The sequence below is a fragment of the Alternaria burnsii genome (assembly GCF_013036055.1).
Source record: "Alternaria burnsii strain CBS107.38 chromosome Unknown 731, whole genome shotgun sequence".
Classification (NCBI taxonomy): domain Eukaryota; kingdom Fungi; phylum Ascomycota; class Dothideomycetes; order Pleosporales; family Pleosporaceae; genus Alternaria; species Alternaria burnsii.
Genome location: NW_024066115.1, coordinates 1,392,347 through 1,417,061, shown reverse-complemented (window position 1 = coordinate 1,417,061; position 24,715 = coordinate 1,392,347). Strand labels below are relative to the sequence as shown.

The 24,715-nt window shown below is 51.8% G+C and overlaps 7 protein-coding genes across 7 annotated transcripts; 3 read left to right on the top strand and 4 right to left on the bottom strand.

Annotated features, from left to right (window-relative positions):
* Positions 1-14: 14 nt before the first annotated feature.
* On the top strand, positions 15-1,105 carry GT037_007121 (bzip transcription factor protein; the record flags this gene model as incomplete). Its single annotated transcript, XM_038932168.1, has 1 exon — positions 15-1,105. Exon 1 carries the CDS (start codon positions 32-34, stop codon positions 1,103-1,105), a length of 1,074 nt encoding a protein of 357 aa, XP_038785640.1. The 5' UTR covers positions 15-31.
* Positions 1,106-4,562: 3,457 nt separating this feature from the next.
* On the bottom strand, positions 4,563-6,092 carry GT037_007120 (uncharacterized protein; the record flags this gene model as incomplete). The annotated part of the gene is made up of 5 exons (XM_038932167.1): positions 4,563-4,631; positions 4,899-5,205; positions 5,301-5,394; positions 5,447-5,486; positions 5,538-6,092. 5 exons carry the CDS (start codon positions 6,090-6,092, stop codon positions 4,563-4,565), a joined length of 1,065 nt encoding a protein of 354 aa, XP_038785639.1.
* A 1,051-nt stretch (positions 6,093-7,143) lies between these two features.
* On the bottom strand, positions 7,144-8,297 carry GT037_007119 (uncharacterized protein; the record flags this gene model as incomplete). The annotated part of the gene is made up of 3 exons (XM_038932166.1): positions 7,144-7,712; positions 7,779-8,150; positions 8,204-8,297. 3 exons carry the CDS (start codon positions 8,295-8,297, stop codon positions 7,144-7,146), a joined length of 1,035 nt encoding a protein of 344 aa, XP_038785638.1.
* A 498-nt stretch (positions 8,298-8,795) lies between these two features.
* On the bottom strand, positions 8,796-11,112 carry GT037_007118 (uncharacterized protein; the record flags this gene model as incomplete). The annotated part of the gene is made up of 2 exons (XM_038932165.1): positions 8,796-9,336; positions 10,784-11,112. The coding sequence occupies 2 exons, from the start codon at positions 11,110-11,112 to the stop codon at positions 8,796-8,798; spliced, it is 870 nt and encodes a 289-aa protein (XP_038785637.1).
* A 692-nt stretch (positions 11,113-11,804) lies between these two features.
* Positions 11,805-12,520, bottom strand: GT037_007117 (translocator protein; the record flags this gene model as incomplete). The annotated part of the gene is made up of 4 exons (XM_038932164.1): positions 11,805-11,861; positions 11,920-12,135; positions 12,186-12,358; positions 12,409-12,520. The coding sequence occupies 4 exons, from the start codon at positions 12,518-12,520 to the stop codon at positions 11,805-11,807; spliced, it is 558 nt and encodes a 185-aa protein (XP_038785636.1).
* An 805-nt stretch (positions 12,521-13,325) lies between these two features.
* Positions 13,326-16,274, top strand: GT037_007116 (arsenite resistance protein; the record flags this gene model as incomplete). Its single annotated transcript, XM_038932163.1, has 4 exons — positions 13,326-13,339; positions 13,391-13,446; positions 13,707-15,715; positions 15,768-16,274. 4 exons carry the CDS (start codon positions 13,326-13,328, stop codon positions 16,272-16,274), a joined length of 2,586 nt encoding a protein of 861 aa, XP_038785635.1.
* Positions 16,275-17,259: 985 nt separating this feature from the next.
* On the top strand, positions 17,260-24,227 carry GT037_007115 (px domain containing protein; the record flags this gene model as incomplete). Its single annotated transcript, XM_038932162.1, has 10 exons — positions 17,260-17,464; positions 17,518-17,747; positions 17,805-18,080; positions 18,166-19,569; positions 19,622-20,179; positions 20,231-20,446; positions 21,070-21,452; positions 21,523-22,294; positions 22,354-22,478; positions 23,231-24,227. 10 exons carry the CDS (start codon positions 17,260-17,262, stop codon positions 24,225-24,227), a joined length of 5,166 nt encoding a protein of 1,721 aa, XP_038785634.1.
* Positions 24,228-24,715: the final 488 nt, after the last annotated feature.

The window sequence follows — 24,715 nt, the reverse complement described above, 5'->3', positions numbered from 1 at the left end:
CGAGGAGCTTGAAGAGGAGAAGAAGCAGTGGATGGAAAAGATCTGCCAGATGCAAGATGACTTTGCTGCCATGCGCATCGAGTACGACGCTCTTGTTGCTGAGAAGGAGAACTGGCACCGCGAGTCCATGGAGATGCACCACATGGTCAACCAGCTCCAGTTCGACAAGGAGGAGCTTGTGCGCAACCACACTCTTGAAACCGGCGAGCTTCGCAAGAAGGTCTCTGTCCTTACTGAACGCCTCGAGGCTGCTAGTAGCAACGGCATGGCTGCTGCACCTAGCTCTACCTTCACCGACTTTGCCTCTGAGATGGACAACCTCAACATGGGCAACAGTGACTGGGACAACTACATCTTCGTCAACGACTTCGCTTCCGACGACCAGGCCACTCCCCAGCAGAACCAAGAACTTTCTCTTGTATCCCGCAACAAGGACGAGGACAAGCCCGTCGCTTCTGGTCTTCTGCTTATGCTCCTACTTTGCGGTGCCTTTGTCGCAAGCAAGTCCGGTAGCGCTCAGCCTCCCATTCCTCGCATGCCTGACGAGGTCCGTGCCGCTTCCGCTACTGTTCTCGACAGCATCTTCAAGGATGCCGGTGTGTCATCTGCCATGGGTGAGCAAGGTCTCATTGCCAGCCACGTCACTGGTCTCGAGCCTACGCCTTCCGGCATGGCTTGGCCAAAGACAACCATGTCTGGCTCTGAACTCGCTGGTATCTCTGGCTCGCATCTTGACCAACTGCACTCTCATCTCACTGGACCCACCAAGGAGCAAGAGCATGAGCAGCTGTTCTCCATCACGCCCGACCAGTACAACAGCATGACCTCTCTCGACTTTACTCGCTCGCGCTACAGCATGACCAGCGATGACCTCAGCGATCCCCTGTCCCCTGGCTCTCAGCCTTCGCATCGTCGCAACCTTGCCGAGACCCTCGCCGCCATGCGTGAGCAAAGCAAGGGTGACTCTGCTGCCGAGATCTACACTCGCAGTCTGCTCTGGGACAAGATCGCCCCCGAGGTCGTTCACGAGTTCAAGCGCATCGTCGAAGAGTCTGCTGCCATGTCGCGACCCAGTACATCTGACGGCACCAAAGTCGAGTGCTAAATAGCACACCACCACTATCGTTACCAACCACCACCTCTCCTTTGTAGTTTCCCAAGTTGCATTCGTCGGTTATCAGCATAGCGCTTCACTTCTTCGCACCCCTACACAAGGGGTGCTTGTAGGGACACAAGTTGCATCACGGTCCGGCTGGAATCCTTGTTCTTCCTGCGCGTTTCTCCTTTGAGCGCTCATGATGAGCACCGCCCTTTTCCTTTCTACCACAGCTCTGGCTGCTTGCCAGTCTTCTACAGTATGGGACGGCAACGTCGAATTTCGGGCCAACCTCACCAGGTACCCTACTTCGCTTGAGCATAACATGGCGGCTGTTTTCCTTCCATGTCGAGACCTGGTTCACGACTTGACCTATTTACCTTTTTGCTCTTGTTTCTTTTGTATTGTGGTTTTCCCCTTTGGCATCAGACTGGTTTAGCGCGCAACACATTTGCGGTTGGCATCATCTTTTGTATTTACTGCAAAGCGTAGCGAGCGTTGGATATTTCCTTTCACGTTACCACGAGATATTGAGAGACATCGAAACGAAGGACATGGGACATGTATCCGACGATTGTATATGATGGCATGAGAGCGAGACAGATTGACAGCATTCTTGTTTCTGGTATCTGAGCGAGGAGGACGATGATGATCAAGTTTTTTGGTTTTACTGCTGAAAGAGACGATTGCTTTCCCCTTCTCCTTCCCCTTCCTGCTCTCCTCTTACGACTAACATAACTTTTACTACGACCTTTACGCCTTCTCACGATAACCGCTCACGCTACAACCTTTCGTAATACCCCCCTTTTCGGACTTTCCCGTCCGCGATGTTTTTGAGATACCAGCTTTTCACGTTTTTCCCTTGTCGCGTCACTGAGCGCGGCCGTTTCTGCGACCCTTTGTCACAGAGCCTTGTCTGGCAAGGCTCGATTGGTTGGCATGGACCGGGAACAAAGTCACTTGTACTTAGTGTTTATCGCCGTTCTATTGGGCGAAGAGAAGTTGCGAACGAGTCAAGTAATGCTATCGGATTGCCTTCCTTCAGCGCTTACATCGCTTCCCTTGAATGATCCTGACTTTGTGTCTTCGCCACTGATTCCCATGTTCGAGACTCTTGCATCTGACAACGCCAGCCCGCGCCCACTTGTGGTGATGCATTCTCTGCATGTCCCAGCTCTCCACTTGCGGCTTTTCTGTCAGAGACCCACGGTGCGGCTGATTGTCGCGTACCTCGCATCGCGCGAAGCGTCAATGAAAGGATTACCCTTCCATAATGGAAGGCACACGCGCCATGAGCGGGTTTCGCATCCTTCACATTTGATCCGCGTTGTGCATAACATATCGCTTATAGCGCATCCATGACTGCACAACCATTCATGTTGCTTAGTGAACACGCGAGTATATTCTGGTAACGAGCCAGCGCAAGCCACCTATTCACAGCCTTCCTTCACGCAGAACAAAAAACTAAAACACGCACATCCCCCACTCCGGTCCTACAAGGTGAAGCCCGGATGGAAAGCACGCCTATCGTCCGATTTACCACAGGGTCCAGCATTTCTGCAACATGCAAATGCAAGTTATCGGCCCACAGTCCACTCAGTGGGGCGTAAGACAACATTCGTCATCAATCGCAGCAAGAAAGGTGGCTCAGCCCCACGTATGCAGGATCTGGGTGCAGGTGGATTGCAGCTATGGTGAAACATGATGGATAAGGAACTAATGCAGCAGAGAATGCGGATGATGGATGATGGATGATTCATGTTCGGACCGCCTGTTATGAGAATCAGGATACACTGTCGGAAGGGAAGAGTGATGTGAGTGGCTTAGTACCACATGGCTACTAGCCGTACAATGGTGCACATACGAAGTGCTGCTTATGGAAGTTAGGAGAGACGATCTGATCGAAAAGAGGGTTATCAGAGGGACGATGTCTTGACTGTCACACAAAGATGAGATACACACACCATCACTAAACTTGATCTGACAACCTTCCCAAAAAGACGGGTTGCTGTACTACGACACAAGCCCGTTGCTGTGCCACACCACATGCTCCCCACGTTCTGAAAGCGGAAACATAGCCTATCGTGTTGAGAGAGACTATGTCCTTGTATGGATCATTAAGACCTTAGTTTCCCAGATCCAGATGACGGTCTCTCAGCTACGCCACTAAAGTCAATACTCCCTCACCCTCAGCAACACGATAGCGCGAGCCAGGCAATAATTATGGCGAAGGAAAATACGGGAAAATCCAAGAACAGCGAAACAAATGATAGGTCAGAAAAGCGGTGTGAATTATTGGAAATAACGTTATGCAAAACATACGCTCCGAAGAAAAAACAATACTTCCCCGCGCGGGAAAGGGACCACGCTTCGGTTCTTTCTTCTCACACGACCATCCTCATGACTCCCGGGGTAAAGTTTGTTATACTAAAGTCGGACCGGGACGGAAGGGGTTGTCCGAAAGCGGGTTGCGGATCGCGCCTTATTTGGGATTGTACTTGTCCTTCCAGATCCTATAGAGAGACACAAGTCAGCACGTTGCTCATCCTGCCAATCAATGAAAATATCGTCGGTATCCAGGCAGTCCAGACCAAAAGCGACGGGATGCCGAAAATACTGCGATATAAGATCCAGATCGCGATGGTGATGATAATGATGATGGAAGTCGTCCCGAGGCTGCCGTCATTGTCGCGATAGCCGTCATACGAAAAATCCCCGTCTCTCTTCAGCATACACCATTGTCGCGCCATCAATGCAACTCAATCTCCAGCTTTGCTCAGACCATCTGAACATGCACCATCTGACTATGTCTCCACACACACACAACAACGATGCGCAACTCTGTCGTCACTGGCTACCATCCCGCTTACTCTTTGGCCCGCAACCGAGGCCACCGACGACACGCCACGTGTATCCCCGTAGACAAGCTTGTATGCACTATTCACCCAACACAACGGGTCTGGAGGCATGCTACTACCCACTACTGGAATGGGAGAGCGAGGCTTGTGCCAAACGGGTAATGTGCTACTGGTCAAGTTTTTCTTTGCGAATGCCATCATGTGTGCGTAGCGGGGAACTGGCAGTAAGTGTGACAGGTCCTGCTGCGGGTGAGGGCGAGGGCCGTCTAGGCGTCCGCATCGACTAAGCGAGGAAGACAGCCAAAACGGTGCGTCGACGGCCAATCGATTATGCTTGGCAGATGCGCGTTGAAACTGGTTGACCGATTCGGACGGCAGCGCCGTGCGTTAGATTGTTGGATCATGTCTGGTTGCTATGGTGGCTTGGTGTTGAGAATTGATTGAGGATGCAACACCGGCTGGAACGGGATGGCGCGGGTCAACGTGATGGCAGCTCGTGGTGACCACCATGTGCTCCATCCACACGGCATGAAGGTGGTCCTCGGTCCGGTATATTCTCGCTCTTTGTGTCGATAGTAGAAGGCAATGAAAGAAATACTGTATGGTACTTACCAAGTATTGCCTAACGTCTTGTTCCCTTTGGATTCCGCAAGGCGCAAGAACTGAGCTGCTTTGAACTGGCAAGGCGTAGTTAGCATACCTGCCGCATCAGCCGAACACTCTCAGTGCTGCCCAAACAGTGAGGCGGGATAACGAGGGGAAGCAGTGTCTCAGTGGATGTTACGCGTGATGGCTGAGGTCGAGGCTGTACAAGACCCCCAAGCTGACCGTTCGCGTCGCTATCGCATGGACATCTAGGCGGGTCGACATTGACCGGTGACGCAGTCGTACACAGCAGGACAACGGTGTTTGGGCGGTAGCAGAGGGCGACATGGCTTGCTTACCTTATCCTTCTTCGTACCAAAACCTTCGGTATAGCACCAGGCTACCTCATTCATTGCATCTGTGTCACCCAAGTTGGCAGCCGTCTCGTAGTATTGCTTCGCAGCTGCGGGATCTTTCTTGATGCCCCAGCCGTTGCGGAAGCAGTTTGCGAGCTCATACATGGCCAGCACAAGCTCGCCCTTGGCTGCGCCGCCTTTCTTCATGCCGGCCCCAAGGGCCAACTTCTCGACCTCAGCACTGTTCGCCGCTGCCATGGATAGGTATTGGACAGCTTGCTCCTGGTGAGGCACACACCCCCAGCCATGGCTATGTTCTAGTCAGTAATGCCCTGGGCAGATATCAGGGCAATATTTGGGTATGTTCTGATCATATCAAGCTGCGAGCAATGGCGCTGAACCTACCGTAACGCGAGACCATATAGAACTTGGGCTAGAGCATTGTTTGCGCCGGTTGGCTCTGCCAGTCTGCCAAAAAGCGCGGTGGAAGCCTCAAGATCTAGTCATCTTGTCAGCTTCATCACGGCAGTCCTCCATGTGTGACTACTCACTTCCTTTCTCGTGCAGGCGGATAGCCTCCTGGATGTTCTCCTATGCAAAGCTTAGACCAATATTTGCCCTCCTCTCCGAAGTTATGCATACCTCGTCCGCAGGTGCACCGACAGTTCCACTGCGACTCCTAGCGCTCGTCGGTCGTCCGTGTGACATTGGACTTGTAGGCTCGTAGCTTGGTGTATTGGGCTGACTAGATCCGTGCTGCAAACCCTCGGTGACCAGCACCGTGGCCCTCGTCTCCCACTTGGCCTCTTCTTCTTCCGTTCGTGCGACACCGTCGCCTCCTACTTCTGGTAGATTTTCCGGCACGTTTATCGAGCTACTCGACCTGCTCCGCCCAAAGTGTAACCGCTCCGCCAATTTGTTATCATGCTGCCCAGTCGCCGATCCCTGAGACGAAGCGTTGCTACGACTTCTGAACCTGCCAAACTTGCCTCTCGAAGTGGGCGACAATAGGGGAGAATCGCGCGTGGGATCGCCGGGGAAGCTAGGCGGCTCGATGGTTTCTTGCGTCGAAGTCGTGGTGCGGAAGAATTGGAACTCTGGGACATCAGGAGACAGGGTAGGGCCAGTAGGCGACATGGGAGTAGCGCCCTCGTCCCTGATCTTGTCCTTCTTTTTCAGCAAGTCTTTGAGCGCCATGGTGCTGCGCAAAATGGGCTGTCGCGTCGAGTTTCGCGCTGCCAGCGAAGGCAAGGGGTACGCGGCTGGAGACCTAACAATATTCAAGGGTAGCCTCACGCAATAAAGAGCGAGCGTCGTGTCGTCTGTACTATTCAATTCTGAGGGTATTCTTATATCTCCGTAGACTCATCGCAAACGTGGAAGCGCTCATGGTCCTGCCGGCGCGGGCTGTCGAATTGAACGCCTCGATTCTCTGTAGGACGAGGGCCAAGCAGTAGCCGCAGCCCCCTCAGCCTCCACAGCGCGCCGCATATGTCAGACGCAACGCTGCCATCAAGCGCAGCAATCAGCACTGTACAACTTTGCTCCGGTACGAGATTGATGTATGGGGTAAGACTATATCAGGACTACTTTCAGAATGCACACGACATTAAAAGCCATCCGGACCTTCTGTGAGTGCGTCAGCACTAGGGCGTGTCTGATCCCCAGGAAATAATGGTACCTGACGCTACTGATGCGCCCATGTTTGAACGTCCGTTAGTGCAGATGGACATGACTATCAAATGTCTCTAATGCACAACCTCATGGCATGGTCACAGCAGGCAGAAGAAGGTCCTTCAGTCTGGATTATTCATTCTTTTTCTTTACATGCTTTTTTCTGTTCTCTTTTCAAATACATGTCCTGTGAGGACGACTATATCCATCAGCAAACCAACAACAACCTCAGGGAGCTCCGCAAAAAATCCACCGAGCGTCGTCAAGCATCGCTTTTGGACACAAGATATGCGTATGGCATCAATGAGAGCTTGCGCCCGAATAGAAACGATGAAAAGACAGAAGAGGCAAGAAATCGTGAGAGGGGTATCATCGAAAGAACCCTAAACGCCATGAAAAGCTCCGAACCTTCAAGAGTCAAGATGAGCCAGAAACAATCATGACAAGGACCTACCAGATCGGAAACTCGCAGGATCAAAACTTTGGAAAACTCGAATTAGGGAGGACCGTTATGGAATCTGAGCAGGGGGGCACATACATGTCCGGGCATCACCAGTTCAGCGATAGGCCGTGCTTACTCGTCTGTCTCAAAGGCAACAAAGTCTGCCTGTTGGGTAAACTGCTGAGGCGTCTGAGGGGTTGCATTCTTTGACGTCGTCCACTCTGGAGCGTCCTGAGCGGTATCCATGCCCTCGTCAGGAGTATCCGATGTACCGGGAGAGTTTGACGAAGGAGAGTGGGCTGGGGAAGATCCACGAGTGGCTTTCCTCATCCGAGTGGCGCGACGAATGTGCGAAAGGCGACAGCTCTCACCGTAGTAGCAGTCTCCTGTGTTAGCGAAATCGGGACATTCATGCGCATGCAGCTCCGCACAGGTGTCTCCCTTCTCGCAGTAGCCCATACGTCCAAAAGCTACGCAGTTCAGTGCCGTAGGATTGACACGAATGTGGGCAAAGCGGCAGTCTTCCTTGGTGCATCGGCCTGCTTGGAAATGAAGACATGTTGGCGCGTTGTGCGACGACGCGTCATGAGGCAATGAGCAGTAGTCTCCTTTGGCACAACTATCCTTATAAAACCAAGGCTTGCAGACGGCTTGTTTGTCTGGGTCATGAACAAGGTAGCATGCTGGGCGGGAACATTGACCTGTCCATATGTTAGAAGCGCAAAAGGGTAAGGAAAGATCCCGAAATTGTCGTTTCGTCGAAATACCTGTGGATGTGAATATGGCGCAGAGTCTCCGTGACTCGGGCTGCTGGTGATCGCTTGAAGAGGAGACAGTGCCATCAGCCGTTGCCTGCGGCAGATCCTCCTCTTCTTTTACCTTGAGAGACTGGATAGCATTGCCAGTACCGTTGACAGCGACGGAGCTATGCGCAAAGTGAGGTGTGGTGTAGGGACGCGAGTAGGGATGGTATGGTGTATATCCTCTACCTCTGCCCCCATGATAAGCGCCGCGATAGCTGCCACGTGGATAATGAGGGGATTCATGGTGGTTGAAGGTGCCGGAGGTGTTGCGGTAACCAGAGCCAGAGTAGCCATTCGACCTGAGCTCGTTCTCCTTCTTCATGCGCGCAATGTAGCCTAACACCCAGTTGTCATTATCTTCCTAACCCAGTACTTCTTGCTATACCTACTCTTGAGCTCTGCCATGGCGCGTATCTTCTCCTCCGGTGAGGTCATCGCGGCGATTTGGTCTTGCGTATACGGAGGTGGGTCGCGCGACACCATTTTGCACTATTTGATCGAGAAATCTATGATTCGAGGTTGTTAGTAATGCGCAATAGTATCACTGCAGCGTCACTTGAGATTGTCGTTGGGTAGTTATCAGCGTACAGCAGACGAGGTTTTACTAAAGCAGAGCGTGGGGCAACAAAGAATCACAAGTCGCGAGGCGACATCAATTTCTTGGCAGGGTCTACGTCACGTGGCGTCCGAGAGCGCTTGCACTTTCTGCGCAAGACAAGGTATGTTTCAGTCTTAGCCACCTGGACACGGGCTCTGAATCGAGCGTGGTCATTGACTTGGACATGCAACTACAAGCATCGAAATTGAACGGTAAAGGATTCGATTTCGATGGTAACATGGTGAGATCCAGATATAGTGTTCACGATTGCTGGTAATTATTCTATAATTGCAACTGACTCATGTCATAACAGATGCACGTAGATATCACGGCTTTACCATAACACTTGAGTTTCCCCTTTTCAATCTTCCAATCTCAATACCTCAGTCAAAGTACCGCACCGAAATCTTAATGTCTGCTCGACCGGCTTCCTTGAAAATCGTCAACACAGCCATCTCCAAATGCTCTCTGACAACTTCAATGTCACTGCCAAACCAGATCAGTGTCACCTCGCTTAGGCTAACGAGCTGACACATGTCCCCCAGTTCTTCGATAAACCAGGCATTGAGTCCGATCTCTGGGAGTTTACCGTCTCTATAGACTCCGAAGGCGTCAACATATAGTCGTACAGTAGATATGGTGTTTGTCTGAGAAGCCGTGAATGTTGTAAGCAACAACTCGATGACGTGCTCTGCGTAGCCGACGAAGACATTGAGGGCGAATGGGAAGAGCTTGGCTTCAAAGTAGATCTGACGACACGTCTCAAGTAGGTTCAACTGCGACCTAGGGTATGCCCAATGGGGCCACTCCCTATGCTCGCGGAAGGGGCGGACAGGGTGGGAGAGGAAAACGTATCCGTATATTTTATTGCGAAGCTCTGCTGGTAGACGGAGGAGGGGGCACCTTCGATGGTTCCGCTGTGAGCTATGTTCTAGTTAGCGGGTAGTACATGAGAATGTACTACACCAAGATGTACCCTAGAGGTATGCGTAGTAATTCTTCTAGTAGGGTCCAACAAAGTGATAGTTTATACGTTCAGGGCAGGCCAATTCTGTACTCACATTGCTGCGAGGCGATCCATAAGCATGATGCTACGGTCGTAGTATTGTACACGTTCTGGAACAGTTGGGGAGTACATAGCGAGTGTAGAGGCGTACTTGGATACAAGCAATTTAGAGTGATAATAGTAAGAAGCTCAGGAAAAAAGGTTGCGTAATCGCTGATGAGCATGTGCGAGGAAAGTGGGGCGGTAAACAAGAAGGACGGTGTGGAAAGTGCTAGCCACAGTAGGTGGAGAGATCAGTGACGTTTCCTGCGGAAAGACTACACAGAATCAAAAGTGCATAATAGTTGTTTAATGTTTTGGTGTACTGCAATCAAATGTGTCGACCGCACGCTCCCGGAATGAAGCACCCAAATACGCTGTTCACTGTGCATGATGTGTCTCACCAGAAGCCGTGGACATGTCTGTCTGGTAACATATATCTTCCGCAGATATGAGAATAGTGCCCCTTCTTCTTGGAGGGTTTCACGTTTATGTATTTGTTCTCAATACTAGCAGTATCCATGATCGTGGTGGAAGTGATTGTCTATGTACTTTGACGCGTACAGTCCTGTAGGATGCTGGCCGGAAAAGGAAAACCATAATGATAGGGCAAGAAGCTTCCGCATTCGATGTCTGTGAGAGAGAGTAGAAGAGCGTCATTCCATTTTGCAGGTAGTTTATGTCGTCACGATACGAACTAACCGCCTCTTTGCTGGCTTCGCAGCTGCACCAAAGTAACGACATGTAATTCGCGGTAAAATCCAACTGCTGTTCAACAGCAAATGAATCTTGATCTCTCCTCCATGAATTGAATGCTCAAATCTAATCGACTGCCCGTAGGAGAATTTGAGATGAAGAGGAGTAGTTTGGTTTCGGCGTGAATTTGACGGAAAGTGAGGAGTAGTTATAGGTACTGTCTCGGGTAATGTACGCGGCCTGGATGGCGCATATGACCAGTTCTAGAGTCCGTAGTGGGGTTCCATATTTGGCGAATGGATTCCAAGGTCCTCTTCCGCAGACGTGTACTCGTAGACGGCCTTGCGAAGTTCCGCAGGGAGGTGTAAGATACTGCATTATGTCTAGTTCTAAAGAGTGCTATTGAGCTTAGCTGAAGCTCATGCTGGTGAAAGTGTAACCCACTATCCAGTGAGCGCCGCGAGACTATCAGTGTCATTGCCGTCATGCCCTGTTTGCCTGTATGCTGGCTGCCCTGAAACTTCAGATCCGCCGCCTCGTCTGTCAAGGCTCCAATCACCAATTCAAGACTCGTTGTAGCACTAGCAGCCTACCATGATTACTTTGATATCAGGAGTGCGCTTCACGCACCCGAGCTCCTTCTTCGCCATTTCTAATACCACCTTCTTCGTTGTAAGCCAGTCCTGCACCCCACTATGACAACTTGTCCACTCAATAGTAAGCTGGCGAAGTCCACGAAGTCGACCTAAGGCTTGTAGGGTGGAGGTCAAATCACTGCCAAGCTTAGTAATTGCACATTCGTTCTTCAAGCTATGCTTGTATTGTACATCCAGTTTCCCGAGATAGATGCGTATATTCGTGATAGCGCTCACCTGAGCATCGGTAAGGCGATAGTAGACAGCGAGATGAATGTCCCAATGGTCTCCATCGAACTCGTTGAGAGAAAATGGCAAGAGCATAGTTTCCAAATGTATCTGACGACAGGTCGCGAGTAGTGTAAGACGACGTCTAGGAAGGTGGAAGTACGCAGGGCAATTGAGTTTCCGCTTCTTGGAACGACATCTATGCAATCTCTTGCAGTTCTTCGTATCACAGACCCGGATCTGCGATCCACCAAGAACGTATCCGTATATCCGCTTTCGAACAGAAGCAGGCAGTTGGAAGAAAGGCGAGGTCTCTATGTTACTGGAACTGAGTGAGTGTGATCTGGAAAGCAGTCCGTTCCATGGAAACTACCTACATGGTATCGTTCGAAATTGTTTTGCACATGTGTACGGCGCGCTTCTCCGTACCAGTAGTTGTGGTCGACAACCGTTGCGCCAGCCTTAAAAGACGTTCCATTGTGTTAGGGGAGAGGGAGATGATACGAAAGCAACGACGAGAGATCGTTTCAATGAATGGACTAGATGGACGATGAGAGTGGTCATGAGAGAACAGAGACGCTGGAGGGTCCGTGCCAGATACCATGAAGATAAACATGCTCTGTTAGCGTTGTGATGAAACAATGCAGCCTCGGCAAATTATAATATACATTTTATAACGACACGGCGATATATCCGCGTGCTCATCCCCCATAAAGAGTTGTCTGTCTTGCCAATCAAGTAGATTTGAGATAGACACATTCTGGTATTCACTCGCTGCAGCATTCTCTCTACTCTTTCTTCGTGATGGCCCTGAAGTCCCAGTTGTTGAGGTAGCCTGACCCGGCCTATCCACAAATGTCAGCTTCCGACGACTCAAATATGTCACAAGGAGATAACACTCACGCAAAGATACGTTGCAAAGCTAACCCAGCCCAGATATGGAGCGAGCAGCCACCCGCAAGTAGGATCAACCTGTCCCCAGACGCTGATAAGGTAGGCGAGAGTTCCACCTAGAGCGAGAATGTCGACTGTAGCGGGTATAGGTTTACCAAGGCCAAAGTAGAGAGGAGTCCACATGAGGTTCAAGGCAAGCTGGATAGTGTAGAGAGTCGCTCCGTGCTGGGTTGTCTTAGCTTGAGCAGTACCAGCAAGACAAGGAATCATCATACCTTAGCCAAAGCGACAGTGTTAGGGTTAGCGGAATTGGCACCAATGGTGTATGCGCGGTAGGCTGTGTAGCCCATGGTGGCATAGAGGGCTGTCCATACTGGTCCGAAGACGTAACCGGGTGGGTGTAGTGGAGGTTGCTTCAGCGTTCGGTATGCTGTCTGAGACACGCTCGCTGCATCGATGTTATGTTTCCATACAGACACAAGAACACGTATGACCTACGACTGATGGCAAATCCTGTGGCTGTTCCACACAGAACTGGCAGTAGGATGGCTACTGCAGGGTTCTCAAAGGCGAAGTTGGGGAGGGTTAGGGAGGGGATGTAGCTCGTCATGGTGGCGATGGGTACCGATGCTTGTACGCAGCTGCTAGGTAAAGGTTGCCTGCGACAGGTACCTAGGTAGTGTATGGAATATGTCTTGTACCTGTACTCCGCATCCCGTTTTTCGGCACACCAATCAGGCGTGGGACCTGGACAGTTCACGAGCGCACGCGTCGACCCACTTTCCGAGCAGCCGGCACTAGCCCCGTCTCAGCCGTGCCAGCCCTCCGCGATCAACCTCACCCTTCTTTCTGCCATCTCCATCTCCACAGGCATCTTTCCGCCCGGGAGTCACTTTAGCACATCGTGAGTGCACCTTCTCGTCCTTTTGCTGCCCATTGTTCGTAATACCCCTTCTTCCTCTTGTACAGCTATCTCCATAGCTCCGACAGCTTTGTCCCCGTGGCCCTGCGCCCAGCCTCCCTCCAGCTGCCTCTCTGACCTTCTCTTCTTGCGCCGCCGCTTGGGTGCGATCAATCGCGTCGAGCGTGCCGGCTCCTTGTCACTTCTTACCTACTTCTTCCTCCTCGTTACTAATCACGTTCCTTCTCCGTCATCTTGTCCCTTACTTGTCCTCTCTCTGACCGAGCCATCATGGCAAACAGCTACCCGCTCCGATTGCCTCTCGAGCATCCACCGCCACCCAGCGCATACTCCAGGCGAGATTGCGCGTCAGAACGAGCGAATATCACGCGTATAGTGCTGAGGCTCGCCTCATCACACTCCTTCCGAAACACCTGAACACGACTGCCCGTCTGGGTCTCGCGAGACACACTTGTGGCTTCAAAATCCTTTCCGGGGCTTTTAATCAGTGGTGATGGACTCATATACGTATGTCTATGCAGAAGGAGATGCGCAAAGTGTGACGCTGACGAATCACAGTGCTACGCGTGAGGACTCTAGGCCGCCTGCCGATTCGTACAGACGCCGTTCCCCAGGTAAGCTAGGTCTCTTGTTTGAACTGAGGGCGATCTGCCTCTTCACCGTCGCGCGAAATAACGCCGCGTGTTTGCTCCCGGCCGGTTCTGCCAAGCACAGCTAGCGCGGAGTGACTGCGCGTGCTTTAGCAACGAGGAAAGCACTCTTCTGGCCGATCTGCAGACACGATTGAATGCTACGCCTGTTGGACCTCAGCCTCAAACACCGACTCGGATCGAGATCGTGGTATGATTGAACTAAGCTAACATGCGTGATAAAGGCTCTGGAGACCGTAGGGCAGGCAGGCGACGATCGCGCTCACCCCAGAACATCGACCGATACCAGCCTGATCGCGCGCGCGATTACGATGGACCGCGACGGGACGGCAACCGACGACGCTCTTCACCTCCACCTGTGCAAGCAGGCATCGATCGATACGTGCCTGGTCAGGACAACTTTGCGCCGACCTTCACCACCAACCCCGTTCCAAACCCCATGCACCTCGAATATCAGGTCGGATTCAACTACTTTGCAGAATGGTGGCGTGTCGAGCAGCTCATGAAGGAGGAGAAGGAGCGCGCAAAGAACGGCGGACGCAAGCCTGGTCTCAAAGGGGAACGTGAAGCCCGAGAGGAGCGTGGCAAAGAGCGCGAGCAGATTCAAGCCGCATACGACGAGTACAAGGAGAAGCTGCAAGTACAGATGGCGAAGACGTTTGTGGACAAGCATAAGAATGAAGAGTGGTTCAAGGAACGTTATGACCCAGACTATGATCTGGCTTTCAAAGAGAAACTTCGTCAATATCGCCATGGCATCTACGAGGAGTGGGAGCGACAGATAGATGAGGGCTACTTTGACGAGTTCACGTTGGAAGGCATCTACAAGAATGAGTCGAACGGTGCCGGCGGAATCGTCGAGAAAGAGGAGGGCGAAGCAACGGCTGCCAACGAGGTCTTGGGCGTAGGTGATTTATTGCCTTGCAAAGGCGGCGAGATCCGCGATGAGACTGCGTTCCAGCCTACGCTACTTATCAAAACAATCGCGCCTACCGTTAATCGCGAGAAGGTTGAGGAGTTCTGTAAGGAACACCTGGGAGAAGGCCCCGGCGGCTTCAAGTGGCTGAGCATGAGTGACCCCAATCCACTCAAGAAGTGCCACCGCATTGGCTGGGTCATTCTCAACCCAAGCGATGAGCAGCCAATGGTCATTGATGACCGTGGTGACGGACGTGACGAGGAGGCTGAAGACGGTGTTACCGAGGACAAACTTGAAGTTACGCAGGGTCCCCTTACAACCGCTCACAAGGCTCTCGAAGCTCTCAACGGGAAAACAGTCATTGATGATCAACGGGGCAATTTCACCTGCCACGTTGGTATCCATGAACCGCCTGCCGCGCCGCGCAAAAAGGCATTGTGGGACCTCTTCTCTGCGCCTGAGAGGATTGAGCGTGATCTCGAGCTTGCCGAACGACTTGTTAGGAAGCTCGACTCTGACCTCAAGGCGCAGCACGAGGAAGACTTTGCTAACGTCGATGGTGTCAGCAAGATTGAAGAGCGGGTTGAAGCTCTGCGGTCGAAAGGCTGGCTGCAACCCCCAGCCAATGCCCCGGTTCCTGTCCAGAAAGCGCGTGATCCCGAGGACTTGGAAGAGGGTGAGGATGAGACCATGGAAGACGACGAGGGTGCCTTCGATGATGAAGTGGATGACGAAGATTTGCTGGCCAAGAAGAAGAAGCTTGATCTTCTCATCGAGTACCTGCGACGAGTCTACAACTTCTGTTTCTTCTGTGTTTTTGAGAGTGACTCAGTTCACGAGTTGATTCGCAAGTGCGCTGGAGGTCATCTTCGTCGACCACGCGCCAGCCTTACAACTGCTGCTAAGGCAACTGCGAGAGCCACAGCTACCGGAGACCTATTCCCGTACAGGAAGCAAGAGTCTTCTGGTGATGCTGAGAATGGTGAGGGTGGTAGCCCAGTGCAAGAGCGGAAGCCAATGCGGCTGAGCACGAAGAACCAACAACAACTCCAGCGCGCTTTCAACTGGGTTAAAACCTATGAAGAGAAGCTGTTGCAGCTGCTTGAGCCAGAGAATGTTGACATCCGCAAGCTCGGTGGCAAACCTCTGGAAGAGGCCATTGAGGACGAACTCTCCCGCCATGTCAAACAAGAGGACGAATCCAAGTGGCGCTGTAAGGTCCCGGAGTGCACAAAGCTGTTCAAGGGGCAGCATTTCTGGCAAAAGCACGTTGAGAAGCGTCATCCTGAGTGGCTAGAAAAATTGCGTAAGGATGTGAGTATTGACATGAAACATTAGAAAAATCCTCTTTACTAACCTGATACAGCTACGACTGGTTAACAGCTATGTTGTCGACCCTGCTCATATTGCTCCATCGCGTAGTGATGCCAATAGTAATGGTCACTTCCCAATGGGCAACCATGTCCAGGCTACTGGAACGCCGCGGGGGTTCAACCTGGCCAACATGAACATGGCAATGGCAAACAATGGCATGCAGAATGGGGTGCACCTGGGCGCCATGTTTAATCCTGCTATGGGCGGCACCTGGGACCCCAATGCTGCCCACGACGACCGCGCCGGACCCATGCGACGGGGCGGCCACCGCTTCAACAGCCGTACTGGACCCTACGATCGCCAATCTCGTGATGGTCGTCCTCGTCCTGCTGTCAACGGTGGCCGGCTGACACCCCCGCCCCGTGGTAGCCGTCAGGGTCCTCAGCGATACGGGGAGGGCGGACCTGGCCCTGTACAATCTGTGCAAGGTCGTTCCATCAAGAGCTACGAGGATTTGGACGCGGTTGGTGGGGGTGGCAGCGGAGAGCTCAACTACTGAGTCTCAAACCTGCAAAGCATGGGTGGCTGTAGTGTAAGATGTTCAGTGGATTGGCGTTAGGGTGGATAACTTGATTTCTCTTGTTGCCGAAATGCCACAGAATACCTCGGCAGCAGTTTGGGAATGGAGTAGGTCGGCGTCCCAGGATAATTCTTGCCATTGACTGGCACGAAGAGACATTTCCCCATGGGCCTGTATCTTGTACAACTAGGCAGATGTAGAACTTAACCAAATTGCAGTTCAAAATCATAGGACCGAGCATGTTCTTTCAATGTGAGATTGTGACCAGCCAGTAAATCGGCCATCTTGGCCCGCGGCCAGAACGTGTTCGACGTCAGGTTTCCCTGCTAGGCATTAGTGACAGTGCGCCAAGTGGACGTTTGTAAGCGATGCATGATGCTGCGATGCGATGTTTGTGAGTTGAAGCGAGCCGAAGCGGTCCGATTCAAATTGTATCCGAATCTTACGCGCCGTCCCGAGGAGGGGTGATCTGTCTGTCCAACTTGGTTGTGTCGTATAGGTTGACAGCATACGGCGCGCGTATTAAGGAAACGAGATGGGAGACAAAGCGCGAACACGGCCAAGAGATGCGATGCCGTTCCTTCCTGCGTTCGGCCTCGTGGGCCTCTGCGTCATGGGCTAAGGCATCGGGTTGCGTCACTCAGCCACAATCCTTTACGCGCCCGACTCTGCTTCAGTGCCGACAAGCATTGAGGTGATCCACTTTGAGCAGAGGAACGGGCGGTGCAGCCCCATCGTATCTCTTGTCCTTGCTGTCGTGCCCGCGTCTCCGCAGGGCACCAGCCTCAGGCGCAGCCACAGGCAGTACGAGGTGCTATTCCGGCGTCATACAACACGCGTCGACGCTCATCTGCAGGGACCCTAAAGGCTGCTTTTCGCTTTTCCTTCTAATTCTACACCCTATCTTCCTTCTTTCGGCTCGCGGCTCCCTAGCCCGTGTTCTTACGTTGCTATTAATTCAAGTATGCCCGCCAACCTCGACGCCCCGCCCGCCATTCAGCTCAACGGTGCTACCGAGCCCACCACGATGAATCCCCAGCCCTCAGTACAGAACTTTGGCGAGCCGGCGCGGCCTGCGGTGCCCACGCGCAATGACACGACTTTTTCCAAGTTCTCTACCGTGTCCGTGCCACCAGAAGGGTCTATATTAACGGGCAAACAAGAGCACTGTAAGCAATACATCATCATCCCTGGGCCCTTGGCCATACTGACAGATGCGCAGATCTCAAGCGCGAACTCATCTCCCAGCAAACCAAGTACGAAATCGCCGAACTCTCCTCTCCTACAGCGCTGCGACGTTTTGGCGCGCCCTTTCGCTCAGATGCCGGCGAAGTTGCGCCAGAAGACTCAGAACTGCCCCTCCTCCGCTACATATTCGTAAACCATGTTCGCAACTTCCCCTTCCTGGACAAGGCCAAGGAGAAGGAGTTCTGGCAGGACAAACTCCAAGTTGTACGTCGTATGAGGTCATACTAGGTAGAGATGCAACTGACAAGGGTGCTGTTCTAGTTTCTGGAGTCCTTTGCGAGCAAAGACATCTCATCTTCGGAAGATCGGTTGGAAGAGACCAAAAGAAGAAAGTTGGCGCTCAAAGCCGAGAAATTGGTCGAGCTAATGATGGTATCTGGTATTCCTACCGCGTCAGGTTACGAAGAAAGAATACGCTTTGCCGAAATGGAAATCGTAGATAGACAAGCGGACGAGAAGGGACTCACCATGAACACGCCGAGCGGCCACTCTATCAACGGTTGGGACGTCAATGTCTCAGGTGTCCGGACAACCTCCGTGAAGAGACATCTCCGGTATCACACACATGCGGCAAGTAGAAATGCAAGTTGAAAACGGACAGAGTCTAATGTTGCATTTGCAGGAGTACCTCATACGAGTAAAGCACGATGGAGACAAAGATTTCTATATTGGCCGTCGATACGCAGACTTCGTCCAATTACACAAGCGCATACGTCTCGAACTTCCCGGCAAAGTACTCGCCCCGTTACCTCGAAAGAATGCAAAAGATGGGCTTCTACAGTCAAGTGTTGATGACGATGATGTAAGCTCTATCTCGTCGGGATCTACCCAAGGGCCACCTCCTCCTGAACCTGAGAATAGTGGTGGTGGTGGTCTGCGCAGCTATATCTTTGGTAGTGGACACAAGAAAAACGCCTCACAAACATCGCTAGGAAGACGCTCGCCAAGGGCTTCGACGGACTACTCGGCGTACAAGGCCCCTCGGAAACTATACAGGGAAGAACAACGTGTTTCTCTTCGTGCCTTCCTCCGATCGTTTCTACACAATGAGCGCATTGCCCAGTCGAGTGCCATGGCTGAATTTCTGACACGCGATCCCATAGAGGTCAACGAGGAGGAGATGGAAGACATTCAAAGGCGAGAAGAGATGGACAAGAAGCGCATAGAAGAGCAAAGGCAGTTCTACGAAGTTGCACGCAAGCGAGCAGCGGAGCTTGATATCCACATGGAGAAGTTCAGGAGAGAGATTGTAGAAGCCAATGGACTCTCCCACTTATTCCAGGAGATCAGGGTCAAGAACACGATCGCAGAGCTCAAGCCAGAGTACCAAAAGTTCGCAGAGTGGTTACGGATAGAAGTGGCTGCTACCATCTACCATTTGTTCCTAGCGGAAGACAACTCCCCCGAGCTATTTGCTCAAGCGAAGCGCATACACTCTCTCGTTCCATACGGTGTCCTCAAGAACGTCATTAGGATAGCCAACCCTGCCGCAGTCATGAGTGGAGTCCTGGATCTGTTCCTTGCCCAACCGTTCGGTGCTCGATCATTACTCCAACGTATATTTGGTATGGCCATCAATGATGGTGTCAACTCTGTGCAGAAGACAATCGATACACTCGGTTCTACCAGGATCAAGGATGACGTGCTTTGCGACAAGATCAAAGCATACGTACAAGCAGACGAGGGCGTTAAGGAAGCGATACGACAGGAAGCTGCGCGCGATAACGTCGATGTGGTGGTGACTATACTACGTTCTGAGTTTTTCCAACCAGAGTTATCTTCGCAACAAGTGGAGAAGGTTTTCAATGCCTACGTTGCATGGAACAACGCGGTCGAAAATGTGAGATCGCGCCGCCTCAGTAGAACAGCTAGCAGCCGCAGCAGTGTCAGTACAGCAACTAACGCGACCGGCCAGGTCGAAAAGGAGATGCGATCAGGTGCTGAGCTCTTCGCGCACCTGAAACAGTACTTGAAGCTCTGCCTAAGACAAAGAGACAAGTTGATGATGTTACAAATCATCGAAGAGGTAAGCTGGAAAGGAGAGCGATATCTGGAACGAATAACTGACGTTTCTCTAGCCCACGACTCTCCAACTCTTCCGAGATCTATTCACCATTTTCTACGAGCCACTTGTCCGTGTCTACAAGTCCGCGAACGTATACAACAGTATTACTGATTTTGCCATGTTCGCCGATGACACCATTAAGACAATTGAAGCTTGCCAACGGCAAGAAGTTTCTGCAGACCCCAATCAAACCGTGCAAGCTTTTATCGATCTGTGCGCTCGTCACGAGGGTAACTTCTACAAGTTCGTTCACGAGGTCCACAAACACGACAATGGTCTTTTTGACCAGCTCATGGGCTGGTTAGAGGGTATATTGGATTTCCTACGCCATGGGCCTGGAAGTGGCGGCAAGCTCGACATGAATGCACTCTTCCAGGGTGGTATGGATTCAAACTTGGTCGACAAGAACAAGGCGATTCGCGAGATCAACAGTCTCATCAAGTGGCAAATGGCGCGGAAGAAGTGGCATTCAGACAAGACCAGACAGAAGATGGCGAGTGGTGGTGACGATCCTGACCCGCTTATGGGCGGTATTGCTGGCTTCAAGTCGAGTGACTTTGGACTCAATGCGGTACGTTTCTTGCTCTGACAACATTGCATTCATGTACTGATGTGGATATAGATGGATCTCCAAGACCTTGAACTCGATGATGATGGTAGCGACTCGACCGACTCAGAAGACATGGACGACACAGATGTAGCAGATCCAATCGAAGCCGAGCGCAAGAGCCGAGCGCGCGCTGCTGAGAAGCTTAGGAGAAAGGCTGGCGAACCCAAAAAGCCGGCAATCGTGGAGCTGTACAAGCTCAGCGAGGGTTTCAACAGCATGCTCAGGAACGTTCTCGCCTCATAGGCTATCTATATGCTTCTCTGGTTGCAGAGCGCCGATCGGATCGCCCTCGAACAGCGTTATGATAGAGCTCTCTGGTCACCGCTTCCAAGACGTAATGAAATTATTTTGAGCCACTGTGCAGTTATGTTGAAAACACTCTCCCATATGTGCTAATCAGGTCCTGGTGTTGGCGGCTCAATGCATCCACGTGCTCGGAATGCGCACCTACCAGAAGCACGCTAGCGCGGCGCAGCGCTCGGAGCTAGTGTTCGGTCGCAAGATGCTGTTAGCTGTCCTTTTAGTTTCAGCCGGAGCGTTGCCGCGTCCACGCGTTGAACTTGCTCACCATTTCCCTTCTTCGTACAATGATAGTGCGGCTTTGGCACGAATTGTGCTAACACTCATTCATTCACTCTCGTCGTTGCCCAGAAGAAACGCCAATTGCGTTTGCAGTGCGCGTGAACTTGGTTCCACGTTCCAGGCACGAGCTCCTACCATATCCCGAACGACTTTCGGTTGCAACCCCCGCCGTCTTACCTTGAGACTCCCTTTCTATCGCAGAGCACGCTGGTAGAAGGTACAATTCGTCATAGCAATACCCCACAATCTCAACTACTTTACAGCGGTAGCCCGTCAACATGCCCGCGAAATCGCGATTCACGAGGCTCGATGCCTTTACCAAGACGGTCGAAGATGCGCGCGTGCGCACAACATCCGGTGGGGTTGTCACCATAGTCAGCTTGTTGGTTGTCTTTTGGTTAACGTGGGGCGAGTGGGCCGATTACAGGAGAGTAACGGTACGGCCAGAATTGGTGGTCGATAAGGGCAGAGGCGAACGCATGGAGATTGCCCTGAACGTAACGTTTCCAAGAGTGCCATGCGAACTACTCACTCTCGATGTCATGGATGTATCTGGCGAGTTGCAAATGGGCGTCACGCACGGTATCAACAAGGTTCGACTAAGTCCTGAGAAGGAGGGTAGCAAAGTCATCGACATCAAGGCTTTGGATCTGTAAGTCTGTAGAGTGCTTTGGATAGAGGAGCATGTCCAAGAAGCAACAGAGTGCTGATAGTGACTCCAGGCACGCTGACGAAGCGTCACATCTGGCCCCCGACTACTGCGGCGAATGTTACGGCGCCCCTTCCCCCACCAACGCAATCAAACCTGGCTGTTGCAACACCTGCGACGAAGTCCGCGATGCTTATGCCTCGATCTCATGGTCCTTTGGCCGTGGAGAGGGAGTCGAACAATGCGAGAGAGAGCACTACGCCGAACATCTCGATCAACAACGCCAGGAAGGATGTCGTCTTGAGGGCAGTGTCCGTGTCAACAAGGTCGTCGGAAACTTCCACATTGCTCCTGGAAAGTCCTTCTCCAACGGCAACCTGCACGTCCACGATCTCGAGAACTACTTCAAGGATGAGTACGCGCACACCTTTACCCATCGGGTCCACCAGCTTCGCTTTGGCCCTCAGCTCAGCGATATGGTCGTCCAAGACATGCAGAGGAAACACCAAGGCTCAGCCGCCGGTGGATGGTCGAACCACCACATCAATCCTCTCGATGACACCGAGCAGCACACCGACGAGAAGGCATACAACTACATGTACTTCATCAAGGTCGTGTCGACCGCTTACCTGCCTCTCGGCTGGGAGAAGGAGATTAGTCGTCCCGGTAAACAAGATGAGCTGCTCGGCGCCACGATTGATGCTACATATAAGGGCAGTATTGAGACGCACCAGTACTCTGTTACTAGTCATCATAGGAGTCTCCAGGGTGGTACCGATGAGAAGGAGGGTCACAAGGAAAGAATCCATGCCAGGGGAGGTATTCCCGGCGTTTTCTTCTCTTATGTGAGTTTTGCGGTTCCCTTCCCTTGACCCCTAAATCTGATCACTAATATCTGCCACAGGACATTTCACCAATGAAGGTCATAAATCGCGAAGTCCGCGAGAAGACTTTCTCTGGCTTCCTCGTCGGTCTCTGCGCCGTAATTGGTGGTACTCTCACCGTCGCTGCAGCCGTGGACCGGGCACTGTATGAGGGTGTGAACAGGATTAAGAAGATCCATTCACAGTAGATGGCTATTTTCCCCTCAAAGTCTTTCTATGGACCCTCTCATTGTTGCATTTACGCGCGTTCGTGTTCGGAGTTTTGGGCGTCGCAGGCTATCTCTGGAAAGACTTGACTCATCTTTACATGTCTGGTAGAGTGACGTGGGCGGCGTGGGTATGGAGAGGTGTAGAAGGACGGAAATTCTCCCCGAACAAACCCTGTATTATCTAGGTCGAATATCTGACAAGGAACGCCTATTTACGTGAACATCGCCTTCGGTCATACTATGAACCAGTCGTCTTGCCTTCTATCATGTTACTTCTGCTATCACCTTTTGGTTAACTGTACCTAGATGCCTTTGTTTTAAGAACTATGGAGTGCGGTATGTAGCGAGTGTAGTGCTGATCAGGTTGAGTTTCTTCAGGCTGTCGTCACAGTGGCTGCCTAGTTGCCTTGCTGCCTAGCTACGCTACGAAGGGCGAAAGTGTGAGGCCGCTGTTGTGTGGATCCAGAGTCAAACAACTAGTGATTAGGTAGAGTTTATCTGTGCAAGCTAATAGGTGTAGGTAAAGACACGACAACAGTAAACCGTAGTCACGATCCACGGAACCTTCGACGTCAGACCAATGACGATTGCCAGAGGGCGAGAAAACGTGGCTTGGCGGCGCACGGACCCTCGGTCTTTATAGACGGTTTCACCTTCTCGGCCTTGCTCACTTACACTTCTACAACAGCACAACCAACGTACTCCGATTAAAAATGAACGATCAACCAAGAGGCGGACGGGGGCGGGGCCGGGGTCGAGGACGCGGGAACTGGAGCGTTTCTTTCACACCACAAAACCACGATGACGATCAGATGATGCTTGATGGTGACTCCTCACGTGGACGAGGCAGAGGAAGGGGACGAGGAAGAGGAGGATTCAGGGGCGGTCCAAACAGTTTCCAGCATGAAAACCGTTCACGAGAACCATTAGTCGACAAAGACATGCTTGCAAAGCTGAAATCGAATCCATCCTACGCGCTTATGGAAGGCTTCCTCGGACGACGTTACGATGCAGCCAACAAATTACTAAACCTCTCGACTATTGCCGGAGATCAAGAGATCCTCCAATCTGGCATGTTTGCCTCAGAAGGTGCACAGAAGAAGTTCTTCCCTGCCCTCATGATCGTTTGCGATGCCATTCTTGAGACGCTAGAAGCAAAAGAGCAAGCAATCCACAGCGTCACACTCGCCGGCAATAACCTCCAAAATACACACGCTGTTTACCAACTCTGCAATCATTTCCGCCACATCCAGAACCTTGATCTCAGCAACAACGCTTTTGCGACGCTGGACGCGCTAAAGCCTTGGAAAGGCCGCTTCAGGAACGTCGAACACCTCATTGTCGACCCGTTCCCAACACCCAACTGGGAGGATGAGATCATCTCTTGGTTTCCTAAACTCAAAATTTTGAATGGCAATCAGGTTCGACCTGACGCAGCAGTGGCAAAGAACAACGCAGCAAACGCACATCAAATACCATCATCCACCACACCAACACCTATACCAACGACTATCGACCCGGAGCAGCAAAGAAAAGAAGAGATGATCCTCTATGTTCAGCGCGAAACCAACCTCAAGCGCGACTATGCCATTCAATGTCTGGAAGCTGGCCAGTGGAACATCGAGCAAGCAGGCGCTCTCTTCGCACAAAGTCGAGAGTCTTTGCCAGCTGAAGCGTACAACTAGATGTTTGCGGCATCAGATACCTAGCAACGGGAATTCAGGGAGCAGGGACATGGACGTATGCATGGCAGAGAGCGGTTCTTTCAAGTATGCGCAGACACTCTCTGGCTAGCACCCGGATATAACTACAAGGCGCGGGACTTTGCTTTCACTGTACGGAGCGAGGCAAAGAAAATGATTCAGGGCAGGGCATAACACGGTGTTGATTCTTTTGTATATGGAGCATGATGCGGTGCATATACCCACGTAGCAGAAGCACGAGTATCGTCTATATAGAATGACAATGTCACAAACCATCTTCTACTAAGCTTTCTCACATTTATGATGGTAACGAGCTTGAATGTGAATGCTAAATCTGCAACAGCACCTTAGGCATCCATCAATAGACTGCGCACCTGCATCACGATGCATGCAAATGATAAAACTATTTCTTGAACGCGAAAAACACTCTAGGCCATTAGCCGAGCGCCAATAGATATCATCTCTATGTA